Source organism: Globicephala melas, chromosome 4, assembly GCF_963455315.2.
Source record: "Globicephala melas chromosome 4, mGloMel1.2, whole genome shotgun sequence".
NCBI classification, from domain to species: Eukaryota; Metazoa; Chordata; class Mammalia; order Artiodactyla; family Delphinidae; genus Globicephala; species Globicephala melas.
The window spans coordinates 138,909,672-138,928,646 of record NC_083317.1 but is presented as its reverse complement, the minus strand read 5'-3'; the positions used below and the strand labels follow the sequence as shown (position 1 = coordinate 138,928,646).

Genomic DNA, 18,975 nt, shown 5'->3' with positions numbered 1-18,975 from the left:
GAGAGTCCAGAAATAAACCCTCATATCAATGGCAAGTTGAGTGTCACAAGAGTACAAAGACAATTCAGTGGGGAAAACTTAGTGTTTTTAATAAATGGTGATGTGATCACTAGACATCCACACAAAAAAATTAAGTAAAATTGGACCCATACATCATCCATATACAAAAATTAACTCAAAATAAACCACAGACCTAAATGTAAGAGCTCACACTATAAAACCTTTAGAAGAAGACAGAGGAATAAATCTTAATGACCTTGGGATAGGCAATGGTTTCTTAGATGTGACCTCAACATCACAAAGAACAAAAGAAAAAAGAGATAAATTGGATATCACCAAATTGTGCTTTATAGAAAAACATTAAGAAAATTAAAGGGCAACTTAAAGAATGTGAGAAGAAAACTGTACATCCATCATAACTTGTTATCTAGAATATATAAAGAACACTCGCAACTCAGTAATAAACAGACAACCTAATTTAAAAATGGATAGAAGATCTAAATTGACAGTTCTCCAAAGACATACAAATGACCAATAACACATGAAAAGATGCTCAAATTATTAGCTATCAGGGAAATGCAAATGGAAACCACATGAGATACCACTTCATGCACACAAGAACGGTTATATAAAAAAATCAGATAATAACAAATAAAAATTGTTGGTGAGAAAGTGGAGAGGTTGGAACCTTCATATGCTGCTAAATATAAAATTCTTCTGCTGCTTTGGGAAACAGCCTGGCAGTTCCTCAAATGTTTACACATAGGGTTACCAGCCATTCTTCTTTACTCAGGAGAAATTAAAACATGTGCACACAGAATCTTGTGTGAATGTTTTATGAAAGTTCATAGTAGCACTGTTCATATTAGCCAAAAAGTGGTTACAACACAAATGCCCATCAAGTGATGAATGAATAAACAAAATGTGCTATATCTGTATAATGAAATATTACTTGGCAGTAAAAAGGAATAAAGTACTGGTATGCAACAATGTGAGATGAAAACCTCGAAAATATTACACTAAGTGAAAAAAGCCAGTCACAAAGGACCATATTGTATGATTCCATTTATATAAAATGGCCTGAGTGGGCGAATCTACAGGCACATAGTGTAGCTTAGTGGTTGCCTGGGGCTGAAGACGGGGAGCCACTGGCATTAGGGGTGATGGCTGTGTGGTGCAAAGCTTCTTTGTGGGGAAACAAAATGTTCTAAAATTTATTATGGTGATGCATGCACAAGTCTAGGAATATACTAAAAGCCCTCAAGTGTATGCTTTAGTTAATTAATTAATTTATTTATTTATTTTGGCCACGCTGTCTGGCTTGTGGGATCTTAGTTCCCTGACCAGGGATCAAACCTGCACTCCCTGCCATACAAGCACAGAGTCATAACCATTGGACCGCCAGGGAAGTCCCGAGGTGTACACTTTCAAAGGATGAATTCTATGACACGTTAATTATACCTCAATAAAGTTGTTTTAAAAATGGAGTTAATAAATAGTATGAGAAGCCAGACTTCTCTCTCAGAAAAGTCAATATAAGTTGTTTCTACAAAACTCATTTATTTTTTTGTTTAGGTATGTATTATATACATGAAACATTTTCATTCTCCTTAATATAGTTAAGACTCAAGTTGGAATAAAGTGGCCTAATATTAACTGGCTCCTTTATGTACCTACAAAATAAAATGTTAACAAGTGGCAATTAGAGCACTCCAGCCAAAGTGTACTCTGCTAAGGATGATTTAATAAGCCATCGCATTTTCTCAGTTTGAAATTTGCCTGTGATTACCTTTCTGTTAAGTTTGGCAGGTTGTCTTCTGCCTAGTTTTAATATCATTTTACCACTTAAACGTTTAGTGTAATGTCACATAATGGTTAAGCATTGTTAACTGGTATACTGGGTCTCCTTGCCCTTAAATCAACTTAAATGTTACAGAATAAGTGTTCTTTACAGTAAATCGGTGACACTTTTACATCAAATTATTTAGTTAAAATAAGAGGCACTGAAATGTAAAATTTTTACCCTATCATTTTTTATTGTAATTTTTTAAAATAAATTTATTTATTTATTTTTGGCTGCATTGGGTCTTCGTTGCTGCGCGTGGCTTTCTCTAGTTGCGGTGAGCAGGGGCTACTCTTCTTTGCGGTGCATGGGCTTCTCATTGCAGTGGCTTCTCTTGTTGCAGAGCATGAGCTCTAGGTGCGTGGGCTTCAGTAATTGTGTCAGGCGGGCTCAGTAGTTGTGGCCCACAGGCTTAGTTGCTCAGTGGCATGTGGGATCTTCCCAGACCAGTGCTCAAACCCATGTCCCCTGCACTGGCAGGCAGATTCTTAACCACTGTGCCACCAGGGAAGTCCCTATTCTAATTTTATAGTGAGCGTCTTCATAGCAAAAGGAAGTCTCAGGTGAAAGCAGTCTCATTTTCATGATCAAATATGTTTCCCTTAAGTCCATTCATTTTCATTTTATTCCATATGCATTGACTAATTCTCTCTCCTATTACTCTGCACGGGGCACTGTTGGGTAGCAGGGGGGACTAACTTGAGAGTCACATTTGTTGACTAGAAGCATGACCTTGTATGAGGAGAGAATGAGCATTTGACCACCATGTTTGGTGCTTTACATATGGTATTAAGTCCTTAACCACACTCCTCTATGACAGATTTTATCATTACCATTTAATAGAGGAAAAACCTGAACTTAGGGAAGGTGAACATTGAAGCTACCAACACATTTTTTTTTCCCAGACTAATTACTAACTTCTGTGTTTCAGCTAAGATATTGGTCAGTCAGTTCCTAAAACCATTAAATAAACTCAAATGTGAAGGAAAATATTGATAATTCAAGTGGTATTAATGTGTGATTTTATCTGAGAACTATATCTTAAAGAAAATTGTTTAATAAAAAGTTGCTATCCAAAAAAAAAAAACCCAACAACAAAAAACCCCACAATAATAAAGCACTCTTAAACCACACACACACAAAAGTTGATGTCCAGGTGCCCAAAAGAGTGTTTAGTTTGTTTTCTTTTTGTTCTTCTGTGTATTTTTTTTTTTTGGTGTATTTTTAATGAGATTATTTGGGCGATCTCACATATGGCCAAGTCCTCGTGATTTAAGCAGTTTCAATCCAGTTAGTTTTTCTTTTCCTATTTTGTTAAGTCTGCCCTTTGGCCCTCTTACTTCTTGTTGGCAACCATCTCACTTCCAGAAAGTGTAGACTCCGAATGAGAGAGGGCAGTAAAGCACAAATCTTCACTAAGCTGATGGAACACACGTTGAACAAAAACCTATAGGCTTGAGCTTCCCTGGTGGTGCAGTGGTTAAGAATCCGCCTGGCAATGCAGGGGACACGGGTTTGAGCCCTGGTTCGGGAAGATCCCACATGCCGTGGAGCAGCTAAGCCCGTGCGCCACAACTACTGAGCCTGTGCTCTGGAGTCCATGAGCCACAACTACTGAAGTCCGTGCGCCTAGAGCCCGTGCTCTGCAACAAGAGAAGCCACCACGATAAGAAGCCCACGCACCTCAACGAAGAGTAGTCCCTGCTTGCAGTAAGTAGAGAAAGCCCACACGCAGCAACGGAGACCCAACACAGCCAAAAATAAAATAAATGAAATAAATAAATTTATTAACAAAAACACCCTATAGACTTTATGACAAGCTGCCCAGTTTTCCATTATTACAGGTAATTGGAAAGCAATTATGATTACGTGAATTTCATTTTTTTCAAATCTCATCAATATCATCAGTTGGTTACATTTTCCATAAAGACCTCATCAGAGAATCTAAAACTTCAGCCCTATTACCCTGTCTGTGTCTGCTCACTGAACTTGGTCTAGGTCTACCTGGAAGTTCACCACAGACAGCTGGGTCTTCCTGCATATTCCTGTCTGAAGGATCCTTCTAGTGTCTTCTGCAGCTAAGCCTGAAGGTAACCTCTCAGAAGCCACCCTCAACTCCTTTTACTTGTCTCATGGAAGAACAATTCTTAGTTGCCCTACACAGTCTCTCAGTGTCCCCCTAGCAGGATCGAGCCCCAATTGCCTACAGAGTGAATGATCTCATTAACACACACTTATTTACTTGCTTTCCTTTCTTTCCTGTCTTATTCCTTTACTCCTTCACCTTGCTTCCTGGATCACCTCCCAAAGAAACTATCTGCAACCAAATCATTGTCTCAAAATCTATTTTTTTTTAAATTTAATTTTAGGGGGACACCCAAATTAAGAGACTGATTCAGAAATTACCTTCTCTATTTATATGAGACATACAGAAAAGACAAATTTATAGAAACAGAAAGTAGATAAGTGGTTGCCTAGGGCTGGATGTGGGAACAGAGATTAATCATAGATGGGTGTGAGAGATCTCTTTGGGGAGGAAAAATACTCTAAAGCTCAGGTGGGGATGGTTGAACCACTCAATAAAGATAGTAAAAATCATTAAACTATACACTTGAAATAAGTGAATTTTATGATACGTACAATGTACCTCAATAAAGTTTTTAAAGAAATTACCTTATTTTACACGGAGAGATGGTAAGATCTAAAGAGCTAAAGTGCTCAAAGTTACACAGCAAATACAGGCCAGAGAAAAGAATAGAGTTTCAGGCCATTTGATTACTCTGATTCATTACTTTTGATTCATCTGTGGACAAATGATCTTGCTTTAACTCATTAAGAATTAAAGTACTTGAGAAAAGTGACAAAGCACCAATTAAACCAAGTATCAATACATTTATGATACCAATTATAATAATCATTTAGTTAGTCTTTCCTGTAGGTTAAATAATTTACCTAGCTTATTTCATTTAATTTCACAAATGGGCCATAAAGTGGGGATGACTACTATCTCTTTGCTACCCACGGGGAGATAGAGCTTGAGAGAAGGTAAGTGACTAATACTCACAGGAGGCTGAGTGGGAATTCATCCATATTTGTCACCAGACACCAGAGTGCATATTCATCATGACTATATTATACCACTTCTGCTGGTGACTAGGATTTCCTTCCCCTCTCACCACTCCAACATGACCAGAGAAAGGCAAAGCTCCATACCTCGCTGTTGAGTTTGTTTATCTGCTGCTTGGTCTCCTCTGCTTTGATGAAGAGGACAGCAGCTCCAATCTCTGGGTCTGGAAAGTGACACACACGCAGAATGAGTCCTTCAGGAATAAACCTCATATTTCAGGACTGGGGCAGTTAGAACAAGGAAGGAAGCCCAAGCTGCCTTCAACCTTTCCTGATGTCGGTGCACTGTAGCTTCTGTCTCCCTAGTTCTCCTCTGGATGGCACCTGGTGAGCTCTTTGGAACTAGGCACACAGCATGGTGGTGACTGAGGCCACACTTACTGGATGTGTCCATGGCCACCCTCCCCTTCTCCTGAACACAGTCCTACCATGTGCCCAAATGGCACATGTTCTCTTCTTTGACCGTTTTCCAAAAATATATCACAGCCAGTGTCCAAGCCATAGAAAAGAGATGTTCTTTTCTCCTCTCTTCCCTTTCCAGATTTTGAGTCCTGTACCCATGAGAGCATTTTCCTCCTACCTCTATTAAATCTGCTCATCCCCACTGCAGGCTTTCTGTCTCTTCCAATGTTGCTCTAAAAGGCGATTTCTCCCATTTCCCGGGTCTCTCATCTCCACTTTTTCTCTACCTTACTTTTACAAATACATTTCATATCTGTCAGGAGCAAGAAGCACAGATGAATCATTGCTAGCTAGAGTGGAAGGGATTTGATATACAGAGATATCTATATCTATATATGTCGTGTATATATATCATGACGACTATCCTAATTCTGGTCAGTTATGTGTAGAAAATTTGCCTGTGGGAGAAAAAAGTCGCTCAAAACAATCCAAAGTGTCAGAGTAGTAAAAGCTCCTTTTGCTGAGATATTTTTCAAAGTTAATCTATTCATTCAATGAATGATAAGAGATCACCTACAACAGGCTAAGCCTCCTTTAGATGAGACAGAAATAAAGAAAATATATTGACCTTCATGGGGCTTTGAGTCTAGCTGGGAAAAGAGGCATTGAAAAAGCAATTATGGGGCTTCTCTGGTGGTGCAGTGGTTAAGAATCTGCCTGCCAATGCAGGGGACACAGGTTCGAGCCCTGGTTTGGGAAGATCCCACATGCCATGGAGCAACTAAGCCCGTGCGTCACAACTACTGTAGCCCCCACGCTTAGAGCCCGTGCTCTGCAGCAAGAGAAGCCACCACAATGAGAAGCCCGTGTACTGCAATGAAAAGTAGCCCCCGCTCATTGCAACTAGAGAAAGCCCACGCACAGCAATGAAGACCCAATGCAGCCAAAAATAATAAATAAATAAATTTATTTTTTAAAAAAAGCAATTATGCAATAGGTGTGGATTTCATACTAAGGGCAGTAGGAATCCATCTCAGGATTTTAAGCATAGGAATAGCGTAATAAGAATAAATTTGTATTTTTTTTAAAAGTTCTCTCTGTATGGAGAACAGTGTGAAAACAGAAGTGACTTTGGAAGCAGTGCAGGCAAGAGTGAATGTGGCAGGGAAAAGGGTGGTGGAAGGAAGGATAGAAAGTCTCAGACATAACTGAGAGATATTTAGGAGGTAAAGTCAAGAATATTTGTTGCTTGAATGGATGAGTATTGGGGTAGATGTTGGGAAAAGGGAGAAGAGGAGGCTAAGGGGGGTGGCAGGACCAGAAATACTAGGTGGATGGCATGATGACGTCCTGTGAGCCAACAAGGAAAACTTCCAATTGGGGCCCACCGTCAGCTTCCATAGCAAATGCTCACATCTGGTTGACAAGAACTATGATTTCTGTGCTTCTTGCCCAGAGCAGATATAAGTCCATTACATGGATGAATCATGATTGTTGACTAACATCTGCATTCCTCTCCTCACCTTCCCACCTCCCACCATTGTCCTACTATGGAGTCTTACTCTTCCATCTTCCCAGGTGAGTGCTGGGAAGAACTGTTGATTGATAGAAGACTGGTATTCTACCAAATGGAGACATACCCCCAGAGCTGTACATTCAGAAGTCTTTATTGGGCTTGGCTTTGCCCATGGAAGGATTCACCAATTAGCAGGAGATCCTGACATAAGGATCTGCCTTGCATCTGGTGACTTTTTGGGATCGCCTATGTTCATTATTCTCTATCAGCTACAGGTGCGTCTTCTTTTAGAAGTTGTCATTTCTGGCCTTCATCATGCTGACAAATTCTTTTGTGGGCAATGAACTCAAGAATGAAACGGAGAGAGAGGAGCCTGGGCTAGGTTTTGGGGTACTTTACATTAATTCGCCATCCCTAGAGGGTAGTACTTCATATAATTCCCCATCATTTCCGATATTCTTACATACTTCTGAAGATATTTATCCCTGGCAAACTGCAAGTACTTAACCACTTACCCAATAAATTGGTTAAGTATAACCAATGTTCCTACAGTCTACACCCAACACAGCATTTCCTTTGGGTAATGTTGTTTCTGTGGATTAGTCTGCATTTATAATAGGAAAACATGGTTACCCTCTGATGAAGAGCAGAAATTTGAGTCTCCTCCTGACACACCATTTACCTGGGCTGGTAAGCTGCAGGATGTCGAGCCTGGATAGAGGAACCATTACAAATGCTATCTTAATAACTTGGAGGTGGCACAGACTCAAGTGAAATTACTTTGTGGCTTTGGTTAAGTTCCATCACATGGAGAATACCCCGAGAATGGGAAGGCAAAAAGTGCCTATACCAAACATTACAAGTTGTAAAGACATATCACCCCTTGAGAGAAGACTAAATATAGAGCTTACCTCCAAGAGGAGGAGAAATTCGGGGCTCCGGTCTGACTCGTTCAGAGCCAAAGTCAAAAGACTGGCTTTCCTCACTGCAGTTTCCATCTTCAATTCCATCAACAACCCTGTTTAAAATAACAAGGATTGGCTAGTTGCACATTTATATTCATGGGTTCCAGTATTCCTAGAAGACTTGAAAAATTGTGTGTTAAATTTCTAAATTCTAGACACTCTAGAGCTGGGCTATCCAATATGGTAGCCATTAGCCTTATACGGCCATTGAGCACCTGAAATGTGCAAAAAGAGATGTGCTGTAACTATAAAATACACACTGGATTTTGAAGATTTTAGTAAAAAATGTAAGTTATTTAATTAGTAATTTTTAATATTTGAAATGCTAGTATTTGGGGCATATTGAGTCAAATAAAATATCTTATTAAAATTATTATTAAATAATTGCATGTGTGTGTGTTTACTTTTTAAAGATGTGGCTACTGTAACATTTAAAATTACTCATGTGGCTCACAATTTTAGCTCATGCTACATTTCTATTGAACAGCAATGCTATAGATCTTAGACTCATTTATTCTCAGATTCAAAACCTTAAGCTACAGAAGTTCTCTTATCTAAATTTATATTAATTCACTACTCTATCCAGAATTAAAGAGTTTTAATGTAATGTTTACAGAATTGCAGAAAATAACTTTGAAAACATCTTTGCTCTGGACGTGGACAAAACTCTGAAGTGAGAGTTGAAGAATTATATTTAAATGACTATTAGGACTCTAGCTAATCTTCTTTCCTTGGTAAATAATATCTAACACACTCATTATTTTAAAAAAAGATGAATTTATTGTAGAAAATGTAAACACAAAGGTAACAAAAATCTGAAAAGAAAAATCAACTGTCATTCACCACTACCCTTAACATCTTGGTGTGTTCTCAAAATCTTTTTCTAGATATAAAATAAAATATGTTTTTTCATAAGTGTAGAATAAGTTGTACATGAAACTTTCTTTTACAGCTCTGATACATTTTCCCCCTTTTTATAATTTAGTATTTTTCATTTTAGAGAAATTTTAGGAAGGAGAAGAGTTAAGGGATGTTTTCAAATTACCATCTCCAACTGAATTCCTGAACATTTAATATCCACCTACTTTTCATTAACCCTGTTTTGCTTATTTTCCCCTTAATATTTTCTCTAAATGGACAAGTTGTGTTCTTCAAATGACTAACTAAATATGTAGTATATCAGAAACAACCCTTGCCTTATAAGCAGAACAACAGAATTTGAATCTATATTTCAGAACTCAAATTTCTGAGATTTTGGACAAAATATGTAACCTTCAAAATACTTAACACTTCTTACAACTTTATAGTAGAGATAATACAAGCTACTTTAGACGATTCCTGAAAAGACTAAATGTAATAGTAAATGAAAAATTACCTAGCCGAGTACATGAGACTAGGAATCACTCAATATGTTTTTTTCATGTCTATTTTTTACTGAGCTGTTACGCACCATAGCCTACTCTTTTCACATTTTCTGAGTCAGAATTTTTCACTGTTTCAATCACTTTTAGTTGATCCTAAAGTGAATTTTTTTAAAATTAAAAAATAGAACCATCCCATATTACAGGCTGAAGGGACCAGAAATAAAAATAAGTTCAATCGTCCACAATAATGAAGCAAATACTATGGGAAATGAAGACCAGCACTTCACTTCCTTCATAATTTCCACTCATTGCTTCATGAAACTTTTGGTAAGATCAGATACTGAGGGGATAGCAATACGGACTTTGTTCCATCTCTTTTGTTTTCATTAGAAATTTATAAGTTATAAAATTACAATGTAGAAATATACATCTATAAAAATAGGTAGAGCTAAATGGGTAAAGGGAGAAGAGAAAGAATTTGGAACATGTAATGGACCCTTTTGAGAATGTGACTAAAATGATTTATTCTCATCTTGCACACACCTCCACGTAGAGTCAAAAATGGCGCACAAACATTTAGGGAAGCTGAAGCATCGAGGCTAAGAACCTGCACGGCAGAAAGGCCTAGAAGGCTGACTCATTTACTAGCCAGGTACTAGTCTGACTACAAGGCAGCCAGTTTCACCTGGGAAAGAATTCTATGATGTGAACTCTCACCTGGGACTGAGGTCTGGGGGTCCAGCATTGTTCAAAGCTGAAAGTTGCAATTTCAAGTTCTTCTCTTTTCTTTTACCATGGTTAGGGGCGTCGGCTTCCTGTTTGCTTTTGGGGGAATTGGAACTGGAGACTCTGACAGGTGAGTGAAATGGCACTGTTCCCGAGGCCAGCTGCTTCAGGCTTAAGCCGAGATAGCTCTTACTGCTTCCAGGCCTCTTGCTACGGGAAGAGGAAGATCCCCTAGTGTAGATGGGGGAGAGGGATGCAGTCTCCTCCTCCTCCCGGCTCTCTTCCTCTTCCTCGTCTTCCACAATGGATGGGAGTCTCTTCTTGATGCTGCCATTTCCCTTGGGCTCTGGCTAAATCGGAGGATAATATAGATGAGTACAGATTGTGAAGACTTCTTGAGAGGCATATCATTCATGCTGCAGGGCCCATCTGAACAAAGTCAGATCCTCTAGAGCCTTTAAGCCTCACAGATTTTGCTCTTATTTATTCAGCTGTTCAAAGTCTCTCATACTGTCTGGCACAGGGAACGCTACTCAATATCCTGTAATAACCTACATGGGAAAAGAATCTGAAAAAGAATGATTCACTTTGCTGTACACCTGAAACTAACACAACACTGTAAATCAACTATACTCCAATAAAAATTTTAAACAAAACAGAAATAGACTCACAGACATAGAAAACAAACTTAAGATTACCCAAGGGGAGGGGGGTAGAGGGATAAATTAGGAGTTCGGCATTAAAATATACACACTGCTATATATAAAATAGATAACCAACAAGGACCTCCTATATAGCACAGGGAACTCGATTCAATATCTTGTAATAACTTATAATGGAAGAGAATGTTAAAAAAGGATATATACATATATATATGTATATATATATATATATATATATATATATACATATATATATATATCTCAATCACTTTACTGTACACCTGAAACTAATACAACATTGTAAATCAACTATATTTCAATAAAAGATGTTAAAAATCTCCCCATTTCTGATCTCGGCTAGGTTTACTCTCTCTGCTTTCCTGGTGTTAGCCCACAATCCTTCTCTTGGTCTTTTAAACTCTCTTGGTGGTGAGCTATGTAAAAGGTACATTTGATCAGGTTTGCATTGAGGTTTTAATCAGCCTGTCATTTATAATAGCATATGATGGCATGTTTTTAGGAATAAGACATTTTTCAATTTTACTGCAAAGTCTTGGGCCTTGATAGTTTATTTAATTTATTTATTTCATTTTTCAGGTATCCTCATCATTTTATTTTTATTGAAGTATTGTTGATATACAATATTACATATTACAGGTGTACAATATAGTGATTCACAATTTTTACAGGTTATACTCCATTTATAGATATTATAAAATATTGGCTATATTCCCTGTGTTGTACAACATCTCCCTGTAGCTTATTTTATACCCGGTAGTTTGTACCTCTTACTCCTCTACCTGTATCTTGCCCCTCCCCCTTCCCTCTCCCCACTGATAACCACTAGTTTGTTCTCTGTGTCTGTGAGTCTGCTTCTTTTTGGTTATATTCACTAATTTGTTGTAGTTTTTAGATTCCACATATAAGTGATCTCATACAGTATTTGTCTTTCTCTGTCTGACTGATTTCACTTAGCATAATTGGGCCTTGATATTTTAAAGTTACAGGGTCCTCAGTGGAACTTTATGTGGAGATCAACCAGCAAAATTATATTATCTTTGAGAATAAAACTCTTTCCTATTTTGGATCATAGATGAACGAAGATCAGAAGTGTCCTCAGCTATCCTTGTTCTCACAAGTCAGGTGGCAGGAAGTACAGCAAACCATTTGATCCTCTCACCTTGAAGAGCCTTAGGAAAGGAAAGGGAGAGTTTTGCAAACTCTCCTGTAGGATTCCTGCCTGGGCTCCTTCAACCTTACAGGCTTAGGAGAAGCAAAGGAGAGGATGGGAAAGGATGAAGGAGGGGATAATGAAGGGGCAGGGCAGACAAGGTAGCAAAGGTTAAGCTGATGGCCCTCAACAGAGTCAATCTAAGAGTATGTGTTTCTTGCTCTGCCCCAGACATGGCCTCCCTACTCCAAAAAGTCAGTTCATTTTTCTGTGCCTCAGTTTCTTTTGAGGATACAATCATTTATACCTGCTTATCAATAATTCATAATAAAAATAAACTGAAAAGACCTAAGAATACTATTTATATGTCATGAGCTGTCATGGTTATTACTTCATCTCAATAAATAGTTGTTTTATTGGTATATGAATTTTATTGTAACAGTTATAATGATATATATATATATATATATATATGTAACAAAAAAATGAACTTGAATCTGTAGTGACTGACAGGCCCATTCACCCATTTAGTTGAGGCCATAGCTGTAAAATAAAATGATCAGTTCACTTAGGAAGGTTATTTTTTTTTGTATTTTAATCTTTTTTAAAATTAATTAATTAATTAATTGGCTTGTTGGGTCTTCAGTTCTGTGCGAGGGCTTTCTCTAGTTGTGGTGAGTGGGGGCCACTCTTCATCGCGGTGCGCGGGCCTCTCACTGTCATGGCCTCTCTTGTTACGGAGCAAAGGCTCCAGAAGTGCAGGCTCAGTAGCTGTGGCTCACGGGCCCAGTTGCTCTGCGGCATGTGGGATCTTCCCAGACCAGGGCTCGAACCCGTGTCCTCTGCATTGGCAGGCGGATTCTCAACCACTGTGCCACCAGGGAAGCCCTGTATTTTAATCTTATGGGTCAAAATTTCTTGAGGAAATGGAATTATTAGACTCATCTTTCCAACTATGTGATTATTTTAATTAATGGTAAAGCTATTAGTTCTTTATTCAAGAGTTATGGTTTTGCTTTTATTTGTTTTTTTTTTCTTCACAGCATTTTAAATTCTGTGCTTTTAACCAAAGATGGACCCATGTGGAATTGCAGAGGAACATTTGTATACTAGTATTGTAGAACAGAAAAGTGAGCTCACCCAGCTAAAGATACAACAGGGCGAACTTATCACAGAAATTAAAATCAGTGAGTACATTCTCTAATTGGACTTCTGTTTACATTTGCATTGGCAATTTAACCATTCCTTTGTTTCAAGGAGGCTCCCTTGGCTCTAACAGAATCTTCTGACTAGTAACCTATAAGATGTTTGTACTTCTACAAGTTCATTTAATTTTCACACTTCCATGCTTGGCACCTTGGACAATTTGCTTAGGTACTGACTCTTGTGACTGGGACAGCCAATATGATTTATACCAAGAATTCATGAGCCCGTGGACCATCATTGCAGACAATACCCAAATTTATTATTATTAAATACCCAGCCCCACATGCAGCCTCTGTGCAGGAGGAGTACCTGTTACTTTCTTCAGGCCATTGGTATAGAAACACCCTCCTCCCTTGTGTCACTGGATTCACCTGTGTATACATGGCCACAAAATTCAACCACAGATCTTTTCCTTGTCTCTGACCCATCTCTTCCTTTCCCTCTCATCTTTCTCATGAATGCTCCCATGAGGGCAATGAGGTTTCATCCCCACAGTCAAAGGAGTCTCTAATTTTGCTCGTGACATCTTGCTGGGATAGTCATTTCAAACTCACGAATGAGTCTTGACTAAACGTGTCTTGACTAAAAGGAAAGCAGAATAAAGTCTAGTGGTGGAATGCATGTGTTTTTGATCACACAGTGTTAAAAGTCCTGTGACTTACTAGCTATAACCTTGGTCGGGTAAGGTTATTATTTAAAGCCTTGGTTTCCTCACCTGTAAATTGGCAATAACGTGAGGAAAAAATTAGGTATTAGATAATGGTAGTTACACCCTTAGTGATATGCACTGAATGTGCTTAATTAAATGCTTGCCCTTGTGATGATGGTGATGATCATGAAGAAAAAGAAAACAAAATTTACATCAGGGCAGGTCCTACAGATAATGTTGTGATATTTTACATAATCTCCCCTTCTTTCTTAGTTAACAGAACTCTTAGCAATGCACCTTGCCCAAAGATCACCTTTTTCGGACCCCTTGCCACTTGGTTTGGCCATAAGGCCAAATTCTAGGATGATAGTATGCCAGTAGACAGGTTATAGGGAAATTTTAGGAAGGCTCCTAGAAGGAGGGGAGCATCTATCTTGCTCTTTTACTTTGCTTTAGTTTCTAGTCTGGAACACTGATGAAATGAATGGATCTCCAGCAGCCATCTGAGAGAATGAGGAGAAGGAAGGCATATGTTGGGGATCATGAAGCAGAAAGAGGAAATCTCCAGGCCTACTGACACTGTTATATTGCTCACCTCCGGCCTTGTCCATGAGAGAGAAATAAATATCTATTGTATTGAAACCCCTGTTATTCTGGTAGTTTTGATACTGCAAATGAACTTCAGCCTTAATTATACAGATTTTGCTTTTGAAAGTTAACGATGGTGTATTCTTGGAAGGGATGTTCATTTTCAGAGTGCTATGGCGGGGTGAGGAATTCAGATGGGAAAATCCAAAAGGAGGCTAAATTTCTTTTCATGAGAAAGAGAACATAGGAAAGGTCTGGCGGAAAGGAGGTAATGAGGAAAGGATGCCTGTTGAGAGAGTTTAAATGTAATGAGAGTTTTGCTAGTTCCTGAAGAGGGATTTTGCAGAGATGAGAGAGAAAAGACAACTAGTGGTAGGGAGGAACTTGGTTGATAGCACTGAGATGTTTTAAGAGCCTTAAAAATGTTTCTCAATAGCAATTCTGTTTGCTTCCCACCCCCAACCATCTTCGGTCCATTAACAACGTCTTTGTAACGTGCTGTGTAATTGGATTTATTTGTGCACCTCTGTATGCATGTGTGTGTGTGTGTGTGTGTATGCATGTGTGTGAAAGTTGGGGGGTTCTGCTTCAAGAGGGTACAGATCAAGAAAAGGAGCTGTTTACAGGGTTTCTTTCATGGGATTATTGGTAATAAAGGTCTAGGTAATAAATCGGACAAGTTACTGTTTTGGGGGAAAGTTTTCTGTGAAATTGGAGGGTTCTTAAAAGTTGGGACTGATTTAAAAGCTCAATTCTTCTAAGATCAATACCCCAGGACTTCATTACTCTGGGCAGGTTTTGGTGACAAACTATGTTTTAACAATAGCTCTAAGATCCTTAAATAGATACATGAGTTTCAATCTTTCTCTATTCCCAAACTCATGAAAGTCATTGCCACGTCTCTCTCAAGTGCTTTAGGGGAAGTCAAAAATGAATACATTACATCCTCAAGGGGGAGACAGATTTGTTGGAAATCCCACAAATTTTAGATAAATATTTTGCTCTTTGGCAAAAAGCCATACCTGTGAGACCGTAGATTTGTTCGATAATCTTGATATCACCTGAAAGAACAAACAAACAAAGTTGTAACAATCATTTACACCTTCTAGGTGGTTTGGGACTGAGTGAAATGGAGGCAGGGAAAGAGATGAAAGTTCAGAGGCTGTGGCGGGGAGATGGGCCACCTGCATGGGCCAGAGAAGAGGAAATAACTCCTGAGAGATGCTGGGAGCATCTCCCACACCTCACCCTCTAGGAGCTCTACTGACCAGAGTGTGTAATAAAGAAAAGGGAGCAGCAAATTGACTGTCTAGTACAGGACACCACACCCAGGAAATAGGGGTCAAAATAGTACACTCATTGGATACATTTTCCATTTTGATACTTTATTTGCTCTCTTTTTGTTTTCCATCTCCCTTATTCCTCTTTCTTGCCCTTTTGCTAAATTATCTTATCTTCCATGATTTTTCTCTCCGGCTCTGTGAAAAAAAGAAATCGTGGAGGCGTTTCTTATTTAATCTCATTTCTTTCTATTTATCCATCTCCCCTTTTTCTTTGGATACGGGTGGGGGTGATGAACCCTCTCTGTCCCATTTGTTTTACTCGCTATGATGTTCCCTGTGGACTAGGATTAAGTTCACTGCGGATACTAATTTTCAATTTAAGTGATTTTAAGATCCAATTGATTGTAAAAAAGAAAAAAAATTCTGTCAATCAAATTGTGACATGCCATCAGTTATGAGACTGATCCCAATTTCAGAGATGGTGAAATGTGAAAAACAAATGTGTAACATAGAATCACTTAAGTTCAAAACACATCTTGCCTAAAATCAAACTGTGGTACCGTGGAGGAGTACCTTAAAAAACATGCACCTTCCAGGACGTACAAACAAGCTCTGGAAATTATAACATATCTGGGAAATATGCTTCAGGTCTCATCACACTGTTTTTTGCTCAAATATACTTCTCTCATTTTAAAGTGGTAATAGATGTTATAAATTAACATAATTTTATTCCCATGAAAAAAAAAACTTGCACTTGAAAGTGACCTGCCTAGTAAGTGAGACATATTTGGTAATTCTGTCAACCTCCCGCCCCGACTGTTTTTTTTCTAGATGATTAGGGAAATAGATCTGCTATTATTTATACAAATGCCAGCATCATTATTGCTGTGCAAATATACGTTTCATCAATGTTTAATTTTATCAAAGCAGTCAACCCATTCTACATCTGTTTAGTTGCCTAAATATACATTGATCAGTAGCACTGAAGACATACGTTTTGCAATAATTCCCTAAATGGTGACAAGTAAAACAGCTGAATAATTAAAAATGTGGAAAATAAAACAAAATTACAATGTCGTTGCTACTGTGGTAGACATAAAAAATGGGTTTTTGAAAAGCTTTTCAGTTACAGCTTGGATGAAAGAAAGAATTGCCCTGGGATTCAGGAAGCCTGAACATCTCCAGGTCAGAGATGCTGTCTAAGGGATAAGAGAAAGGCACTGGCCTCAGCACTTGCTGATTTGGGTGTGACTCCCAACCCCCATGGTTTACTACTAATATGAGTTCTGTGGAGTTGCTGAACTCCAAGAATGTTTTTCTGTATCAGTGCTTCTCAAACTTGCAGGTTCTGATTCAGGAGGTCTGGGTGGAGCCTGAGACTCCGCATTCCAATGACGTCCCAGGTAATACGGACCTTGCTGGCCCATGGGGTACACTTTGAGTAGTGAGATCTTATAACCAACGTCATTGTTATTATCGTCCTATCAGCTGTCAATTCACTAAGTATTCACTGTGATCAGCCCCCTGGTAAATGCTCTCCAGCCATGACATCCAGTCATTTTCATTACAAATCCTATGAGGTGAGTGTCCATTATGTAGCCAGCACTACGGTGATAGGCTCTCTGAATAAATCATTTAATTCACATATGGTATTAATCACGTGTTTTATTTTATTAAAAAATTTTTTTAAAATCACAGAAAACTCAGATTTAATAACACTCAGCCTACATGGAATAAGTTCACTTAGCAGACGCTGTGGCTCATTTCACTTATAAGAGGCAAATATTTTTAAAGTACTCAACAGCAACAGTGAAAGCCCTCTCTCACCCTGATAGGAATGGATTTGTTATAGTTCTGCTAAATAGAATTAACCATCCTTGGAAGGATTTCAATCCAGTACTGAATTGTTTATGAAATGCCCTGTTATCTATTGTAATGTATTGTAAGTAGTCGAATTCTGTATATACTGCTATTTTCTGTGTCTGTTCATTGTTGTGAGCTTATGTATGTTAGTGAAATAAATTTTCGGCTTTCATGTGGTTTCCTTAACATTTATAAATGTATGTATTAAGATATTTTCCCCCTCTTGCAGGAGAATAACAAACTTGGTGATGTTTTCCTTTCTGATGCAACCCCAAAACCCTAGCTGTTCTGAAAAGGTTGGTGCATGCTGTTAAGGTAGAATGAAATTACTCTTTTCATCTCTGAAGCGAAACACCCCTCTGCCATTCCCCTTCAAAACCACAGGTTTTTACTTGATATTCACAACTTTTGCACCGCCATCAGTCAGTAATTTTCCAGGTGCCTTTAGTTTTAGACATTATAGAACTTAAATACTGAGTCAAGAAGATTGATAAAATATAAAACATTTTCTGCTTAGCCACATTTGTAGGCAAGCATTTTCAGTGCCTATGTTCTGAGGAAGTCCATTATATCACATGTATTTTAAAAAGAATACTCTGATAGATGCATTCTGTTGACTGATACTTCAGGCTAATCCAGATTCTGCCAAGTGTAGAGAATATTAGTTTAATGGAAACCCAGTATTTTCAAGCTAGAAGTGACCCTAAAGAGTCTCTGCTACAATGGTTTGTACACCTGGCAGACAATAGGATGCTTTGAGAAGTGTTCCTTTAAAAAATCAGGTTACAGAGTACCAGTTCCAATGAATCTCTTTCAGTTGGTGATGGGTGTGGGTCTCAGGTCTCCAGGTCAGGTTTGAAACCACTGAGTTAGTCTAACTCCCTAACTGGAGATGTGGAAACAGTGGCCCATGGAAGATGAGATGACTTGCCCAATTCATGCAACAAGTTAGTGGCAAAACTTTTTCCCCAGAAGCCGTGCCTCCTGACTCTCAGTGTACCTTCCATAGAATCATGAGTTTTCTCAGATACCTCTTCCAATGGTTAATGCTGTTTCTTGGGCTGAAAGAAAAAATGCCTGACATACTATGGCATTTAATCTGGTTTGATGGTTGTCACAAATCCGACCCCCCAAACTCATGAGGCTAAGTTACCCAAACACTTTGTAAACCTTTTCTGAGTCACAGATCTTTCAGGAAATCGGATGAATTCTAGGCATTCTTTCCCCAGAGGGGAGAAACATGGATACAGCCTTTGGATAGAAAATATTTATTGTTCCATCCACTAGAAGACTCAACGGTTTTGAAAGTTTTGAGGAAGGCAGCTTTCCCATTTTGAATCCCTCCTACACGGAGTTTTTATACCTTTTAGATAATAAGAAGAACTGTTGGTGATCTCTAATGGGAATAATTAGGAAAAAAAGAAAGACTGAAGTCATAGAGGTTGGGAAGATAAAAGGGAAGTAAGTCAGACACAAGAGCAGGAAATGAGGTCGCTGCAATAAAGTTTTGAGAGAGATCAAGAAGGGCAAGGGTCAACCCGTTCACATCTTGGGATTGTGCCCTTCATTCCATCAGGATGGAAGAAGCCCAGTGCGGGCAGAAGGGCTGAG

General features: G+C 38.6%; 1 protein-coding gene across 2 annotated transcripts in view; it reads right to left on the bottom strand.

Moving 5' to 3' along the window:
- KCNH8 (potassium voltage-gated channel subfamily H member 8) overlaps window positions 1-18,975 on the bottom strand; it is a 387,984-nt gene that overhangs the window by 24,887 nt on the left and 344,122 nt on the right. Inside the window, exons 12-16 of one of the 2 annotated variants that reach the window (XM_060297633.1) lie at window positions 15,241-15,279; window positions 9,934-10,292; window positions 7,799-7,905; window positions 7,521-7,598; window positions 5,057-5,133 (exon numbers count right to left, since the gene is read on the bottom strand). In XM_060297633.1, the coding sequence (XP_060153616.1) occupies window positions 5,057-5,133; window positions 7,521-7,598; window positions 7,799-7,905; window positions 9,934-10,292; window positions 15,241-15,279 (660 nt within the window). The remainder of the gene's footprint in view (window positions 1-5,056; window positions 5,134-7,520; window positions 7,599-7,798; window positions 7,906-9,933; window positions 10,293-15,240; window positions 15,280-18,975) is intronic. The other variant, XM_030876350.2, reaches the window with a different exon arrangement.